Below are 7516 nucleotides of genomic sequence, written 5' to 3'. Positions count from 1 at the left end.
ATGTTACATCAAAATGTAAAAAAAAAAATAAGAAGAAGAAGAAGAAGAAAAGAAGAAAAAACAAAAAGATATGTATGTAGGCTATGACAAATATTCTTATTCTGTGGGTAACGGGGGCGGGACTAGATCAGCTTTTGCTTCTCCCGCTTTCCCTTTCGGCCATGTGTGTTGTATTATTTGAACGAAGATGATGAAGTGTGCTGATGATGATTTAAATTGACATGCCCCAAATAAACAAATAAACAAATTGATTGAGATTCTGACCCAGACTCTCATAGTGAATAAAACTCAGACGTGTTCGACTGTTTAATGAAGACGAGGAAAGTCACAATAACTTAAACTGTACAACATGATAATAAATAAAGAAGTTGACACTGAACAGTGGAGGACCTGACAGGACCAGGACCAGGACCAGAACCACCTACCCCGGAGTTAGAGGGATAGTTCACCCAAAATTCAAATTTCACTCATTATCTACTCACCCTCATGTCGACTAAGGGCTTAACAATTTCTCATGTCGGGGCTTCAATACAAGAGGGACATTACAGACGAGCAGTATGGAGGTATCTGGTAGGTACAGTATGGAGTACCAACTTTGACGTCGGTCACGTGACGAGCGGCCAAAGCGGCTGAAAATATTTGCCGTTTTGGAAGCTGTCATGTCTGACGTTTCATTCATCAAGAATTAAAGCAGAAGTAAGCGATCCGGTCGTTTCCGCTAATGCTGCGTTCGAGGCAGGCTTTTGAAATAGTAAATTACAGCTTCAAGTCACAACTTACGACTTTGTAGCGTTCCAGGCAACCCACTCGTGTTTCTCCGACCTGTTTTACCTGTGAAAGTCACTATAACGGCCACTCGTAACTTCTGACCCGTGAACTCGTACCAGATCGAACTGGTACGACTTCACAGGTCGGAAAAACACGAGTCTATGAGTTTCCTTGAACGCACCATAACAGTCCTCGTCCCTACGTCACCACATTCACGGCGTTCCTTGGCTGCACACACAGCCCTGCATGCCGTTCTCTCTCCTCATTGGATAAAAACTGTAGGATACGAGAAAAGTTTTCTCCTGGGCTCAGAGCAGAGCAGAGTGACTGACAGACCCGTGTTTCGGTCCAAACACTCTATAGAAGTGATTGCTGTCGGAAGATACAACTATTTAAGACTTATATTAACACAAATATATCACTTACTTCTGCTTTAAAGTCAGAGGTTGGAAGACGATCACATACCGTCGTAGTTCCCACCATAAACGGAGATTCATACGGCGGCGTTATTCTCATGACTCGCCACGAAACCGAAAGTAAAGAAACGCTGGTCGGCTCGCCCAGCATTTCCACCACCACTAATAATAACAAAATAACCATAGAGACAAAACCATAGATTTATCTAAAATGGAGCCGTTAACAAGTGGTAACGGAGATTCATCCACATTAATATCAGACTTTTTTATAACCAGATAGAAACTCCTGGTTGTCCCTTTAAATACTGACACAGTGACAGTCTGTGGATCAGGTCTGAGTCCGTGTCCGTGTTTTCATTGGCTCATCGTGTCTCCGTCCTCGTCCTGTCGTCCAATCACCTCGAGCCGCACCGTCTTCTTCTGTCCTCTCTGCTCCTTCTCTCTCTCCTTCTCCGCCGTCGGCTTCTCTGATTGGTGGTTGGAGTACCAGGGCTCGTTGGCGCCGTCGCAGCAGACCCGGCCCCCCCCTCCCCGCCGGAAGCCCCCCCTCCCGGCGCGGACCAGACCCCACCCTTGCGGCTGGGCCTCGGCCCCCCCCGCTGCCCCCTCCTGCACCCCGCGGGTCTGGTCCAGCTCCTTGGCGCTGAGCGACGACATGCGGACTGGCACCGTGTTGCCGAACCTGCATGGGTGTTGTGTTGGACAAAGACATGATGTCATTAGTGCACACTGCAAAAAATCTAATATCTGACCAAGAATATTTGTCTTATTTCTAGTCAAAACAAATCTCATTCTACTTAAAATCAGACTCATCACATAAAAAGCAGCTTGTTTTTAGACACTTTTTACTTCTTTCAAGCAGATTTTCACTTAAAATTAGTAGAAAAATCTGATAGTGGAGCAAGTTTTTCTTTCTTATTACAAACACAAAAAAAACTACTTATTTCAAGTGAAAATGTGTTTGAAACAAGTGAAAATGATCTAAAAACAAGTTAATTTTTAAGGTAATGAGTCTTATTTTAAGTGGAAAGAGATTTATAGTTTTTTTTTGTTTTGTTTTTTTTTTAAAGATTTGTTTTTTATTAACAGAATCTCTTACAGGATGTTTATGGTGCATAGCAAGCATCTACTGTTTGTTACAATGAATAGATCGTACTTTACAGAGAGAACGTACTGTACATAATCTTATAAATACACCACAAGGATGATTTCTAAACATCAGAAGAGATAATAAGAAAAGAAAAAATAATAATAATAAAAAATAAAATATACAAAATCTAAACAAAAAATAAAAAATATCACATGAACCTTTCACATCCCACCCCCTACCCTCTTCCCTTGTATGGTTCTCAATTTCCTTTCATTTACATACTTACACCGTCCATAATTTATACATGAACCCTTCTGTACACATTAGAAAGAGATTAGTTTTGACTAGAAATGAGACATTTGGACAAGAAATAAGACAAATATTCTTGGAAAGATGTTGAGTTTTTACAGTGTAGCTACTATGAGTATTAGTCAGGGTCTTACGCAGAATAAATCAGTCATACAAAGATTAGACTACTGGGGTTTTTTATGGGCCCCACTGGGCGCTGGGCCCCTAGAGTTATCATCACCTTTCTCCCCTAGACAACGGCCCTGCTCATACTTACTTGGAGTAGTCGACGCAGTAGCGGCCGTCCTCCTCCGTGATGATGGAGACGAAGCGCCGCCCCCACAGGATCTCCTCGGGGGTGTAGGAGGTCCGGGCCTGCATGGTGATCCCCGTCGTCTCCACCACACCTGGGGGAGGGGGGGGGGGGGACAGCTGACGTCAGCCAATCAGAGCTCAGAACCTCAGACAAACACCTCAAACTTTCAAAGTAAAAGCTTCACACTGCAAAAACTCAAAATCTTTCCAAGAATATTTGTCGTATTTCTAGTCAAAACTAAACTCTTTCCACTTAAAGGGATAGTTCAACATTTAGTCAAATTGGCCCATTGCCATAATCCCTATAGTCATAGCAGTAGGTTTGTTACCTTTAATTGTCGGTGCAAGCTGTTTTTAGAACGGCGGAGCAGAGCCGTGAGCTGCTCAGAGCTACGCTACGGAGGCTCATCATGGGATTTCTTGGTTTCCCTCATCAAACTCATCGAATACACAATCCAACAACTCCACAACGCTCTGGTGGACAAGTTGTGAGCTGCACATTCACCACGCTATGAGATAATAACACAACGTTACCACACAGAGTTGTTTTAGAGGGAAATTCATGCAAAACCTCTGATGCACGTTGCCTTCAGGGACAGTTTTTCATCAACAGTCTCTGTATTTCCCTCTACAACAACTCTGTGTGGTAACGTTGTGTTATTATCTCATAGCGTGGTGAATGTGCAGCTCACAACTTGTCCACCAGAGCGTTGTGGAGTTGTTGGATTGTGTATTTGATGAGTTTGATGAGGGAAACCAAGAAATCCCATAATGAGCCTCCGTAGCGTAGCTCTGAGCAGCTCACGGCTCTGCTCCGCCATTCTAAAAATAGCTTGCACTGACAATTAAAGGTAACGAACCTACTGCTATGACTATAGGGATTATGGCAATGGGCCAATTTGCCAAAATGTTGAACTATCCCTTTAAAATAAGATTCATCACCTAAAAATGTACTTATTGTTAGATAATTTTCACTTGTTTCAAACTAATTTTCACTTGAAATAAGTAGAAAAATCTGCCAGTGAAAGCAAGTGTTTTGTAAGAAAGAAAAACTTGCTCCACTATCAGATTTTTCTACTTATTTCAAGTGAAAATCTGCTTAAAAGAAGTAAAAAGTGTCTAAAAACAAGTTACTTTTTAATGTGATGAGTCTTATTTTAAGTAGAATGAGATTTGTTTTGACTAGAAATGAGACAAATATTCTCGGTAAGATTTAGAGTTTTTGCAGTGCAGGAATCTCCTAGGCAACAGGTGACACAACATTGACAGGACAACAGAGACAGACCATAAATCCGAGGTAATCAATTCAAATTCAATGAGGTCCAGTTACAAAACTTCCGTCCAAGTAAAAGGTCAGAACCTCATAAAGTCTAAACTGTGTCTTATTATAGCCAACGTACATTTTCATATTTATTGTCGATTTTCAACACAGGAAACTTTGAACATTGTGCACTTATATAGAAAACAACTCTCTGTTTTTTTTTTTACCAGGAATAAAAGTCGCAACAGGTGAATGAATTTAAGTTAAAGAGAACTGCAGGGGTGGAAATTTACTCTCGTTACTGTAATTGAGTAGGTTTTTTTGTGTACTACTACTTTTTTGAGTCATTTTTAGAATCAGTAATTTTGCTTTTACTAGAGTAGCCTACATATTGTTGGAAGAAATTTACTTTGCTACATTTTAAATAGCTTCCATTGCAAAGTAACTGAAACAGAAACCTCAGAATAAAATAAATAAGAAAAGTTCTTCTTGTAGAAACGAGTGCAGACAGAACCACAAGCCCCTTTCTCTTTAAATACTCCTGTGGTTTCACACAGGCAGGTTGAACTTTGGGCCTGAATGCAGTTGCGTTTACAGTAACACGACAGTCAGTCAGTATATGACCAGTAGTATTTGTACTCTGTCCATCTCTGCTGCTTATTTCCTATTCTTTTATTTATGTATTTTAATTGTTTAGTCTTCAGTCTTCTGCCTTTTTATTGTACATTTTTAGTATTTGTTTTGTATAATGTCTTTGTACTAATGCTAACTTGTTAGTTCCTTTTATTTATTTGGTTTTATCCAGATAACATAACGCTTCATTTGCCTTCTATCAAGTACAATATGTATGTGTTATATGTGAGAGACAGTGTGTGTGTGTGTGTGTGTGTGTGTGTGTGTGTGTGTGTGTGTGTGTGTGTGTGTGTGTGTGTGTGTGTAGTTGTGTGACCTTTGGTTTTACTTCTGCTTAGTTTTGGTTGCTTTTATGTTGTGTTGCACTTTGTGCTACATTTTGGGTGTGAATGTGGTTGTGTTTAACACGACAGTCAGTCACACCCTCGGTTCACACCAGGAAATGTGAGAACAGCCCACGTGAGAAATGTGACGGTGGTTTGATTCTCAGCTTGAATGGAGTCTGAGTTATCTAGTTATTCATCGTTAAAAGTTTAGTCATCAGCATCAACTTCCCTTATTCTGGAGTCTAAGCCAATTCTCTGTAATTTATCAGATAAGTTTTGGGTCCAGAAAGAACCATGCCTGCTTATAAATCAATACAAGTCAAAGAACTGACAGAATAAACAGATATTTTACAGACCATAATGATGATGAATGAAGTTATAATGTGTTTCCAGCCCTGATCGTCTCACAGAGGCTTTTATTTTGAAGGTATTCTGTTTCTCCAGCCCTGATCATCTCACAGATGCTTTTATTTTGAAGGTTTTGTGTGTCTCCAGGCCTGATCGTCTCACTGAGGCTTTTATTTTGAAGTTAGTATGTGTCTCCAGCCCTTGATCGTCTCACTGAGGCTTTTATTTTGAAGTTAGTATGTGTCTCCAGCCCTTGATCGTCTCACTGAGGCTTTTATTTTGAAGGTATTATGTGTCTCCAGCACTAATCATCTCACAGAGGCTTTTATTTTGAAGGTATTATGTGTCCCCAGCCCTGATCGTCTCACAGAGGCTTTTATTTTGAAGGTATTATATGTCTCCAGGACTGATCGTCTCACAGAGGCTTTTATTGTGAAGGTATTATGTGTCCCCAGCCCTTGATGGTCTGACAGAGGCTTTTATTGTGAAGTATTTCTGCCCCCTGGTGTCCAAACTGGACCAAAGCAGCTTTTAGAACAAGTGGAAACTCTTCTGTTCATGATTATTGATAATCAGTGATGTGAAATGATTCATCTTTCTCTATCAATCAATATATTGATTTAACCTGCTAGTGCTAATGCTAATGCTAATGCTAATGCTAATGCTATTGTAGCTCTGCGTTGACTACTTCTCAGGGTGTCCCATTTCACATATGAATGGGTTTTTTGTACCTTTTTTATATACAGTATGTGAATAAAATGATTGATTGATTCAGAGTTGATTGAGTCGTCCAGTATGTGTGTGTGTGTGTGTGTGTGTGTGTGTGTGTGTGTGTGTGTGTGTGTGTGTGTGTGTGTGTGTGTGTGTGTGTGTGTGTGTGTGTGTGTGTGTGTGTGTGTGTGTGGTTGCCCTCTGACCCTCCAGGATGACGATGATCTCCAGGTCGTCTGCGGCCAGCGACGGGGCAGACAGCTCGTACAGCGGACTGCCTCGCTCCATGGTGTGGCTGACGATGAGCGGAGACACCAGGAAGACGCCGTTGCTCCTCAGAGGATTCTCCACCTGGATGTCCAGCTGGCACACGGGGATCACCTCCCCCTCCGCCGTCACCGTCCGCCGGATCACCTGGTGCAGGGGCCGGTTCAAGAGTCTTTTAGTGGTTTCTAAAGCTCTTCATGGTTTTATCAAACTCATCAAATTAGGGATGTCACGATTATAGATTTTCTTGGTACGATTATTGTCAGAGAAATAATCACGGTGTTACGATTATCACGATTATCATGCATTCATTAATTTCACAACACTATTAATGTGTAAAATCAAAAAATCAATTACTAATTATAAAATATTTTAAATATCTATTAAAATATGACCAATTATTAATCTGCCAGGGGAAGTGTCATCGATACCAAATGTTTAAAGCAGAAGTATCCGGTCCGGTCGTTTTGCTGCGTTCCAGGCAGGCGTAAATTACAGCTTCAAGTCACGACTTACGACTTTGTAGCGTTCCAGGCAACCCACGCGTGTTTCTCCGACCTGTTTTACCTGTGAAAGTCACTATAACGGCCACTCGTAACTTCTGACCGGTGAACTCGTACCAGATCGAACTGGTACCACTTCACAGGTCGGAAAAACACGAGTTGCCTTGAACGCACCATAACAGTCCTCGTCCATACGTCACCACATTCACGCGCATCCCTTGGCTGCACACACAGAGAGGACTGCCCCTTTATGCCGTTCTCTCTCCTCATTGGATAAAGGTTGTAGGATACGAGAAAAGTTTTCTCCTGGGCTCAGAGCAGAGCAGAGTGACTGACAGACCCGTGTTTCAGACCAAATACTCTATGTAAGTGATTGCTGTCAGAAGATACAACTATTTAAGACTTAGATTAACACAAAAATATCGCTTACTTCTGCTTTAATTTTAATCTTTTTTTTTTAATTACAAATTACCCTCTAGTATTTAAATTCCTACCAATCCAATGTTACGTTAGGTAAATGGACCAGTATCTGTGCATGTTCCTTTACTTTGGCGCACATCAGTGGCGGCTGGTCAATAGAGGGCGCTCGG

At 41.3% G+C, this 7516-nt stretch overlaps 1 protein-coding gene across 1 annotated transcript in view; it reads right to left on the bottom strand.

The window, feature by feature from the left end:
* Positions 1–1538: 1538 nt before the first annotated feature.
* Positions 1539–7516, bottom strand: part of kcnj11l (potassium inwardly rectifying channel subfamily J member 11, like) — an 11450-nt gene continuing 5472 nt past the window's right edge. The window contains exons 4-6 of the mRNA XM_085780317.1: positions 6363–6570; positions 2840–2969; positions 1539–1866 (exon numbers count right to left, since the gene is read on the bottom strand). Coding sequence (XP_085636443.1) covers positions 1539–1866; positions 2840–2969; positions 6363–6570 — 666 coding nt within the window. The remainder of the gene's footprint in view (positions 1867–2839; positions 2970–6362; positions 6571–7516) is intronic.

This window comes from Trachurus japonicus, chromosome 6 (genome assembly GCF_045865225.1).
Source record: "Trachurus japonicus isolate A0001 chromosome 6, Traja_1.0".
NCBI classification, from domain to species: domain Eukaryota; kingdom Metazoa; phylum Chordata; class Actinopteri; order Carangiformes; family Carangidae; genus Trachurus; species Trachurus japonicus.
Note: the sequence above shows the minus strand (reverse complement) of the source record. Positions and strands in the feature narration are given on the sequence as shown.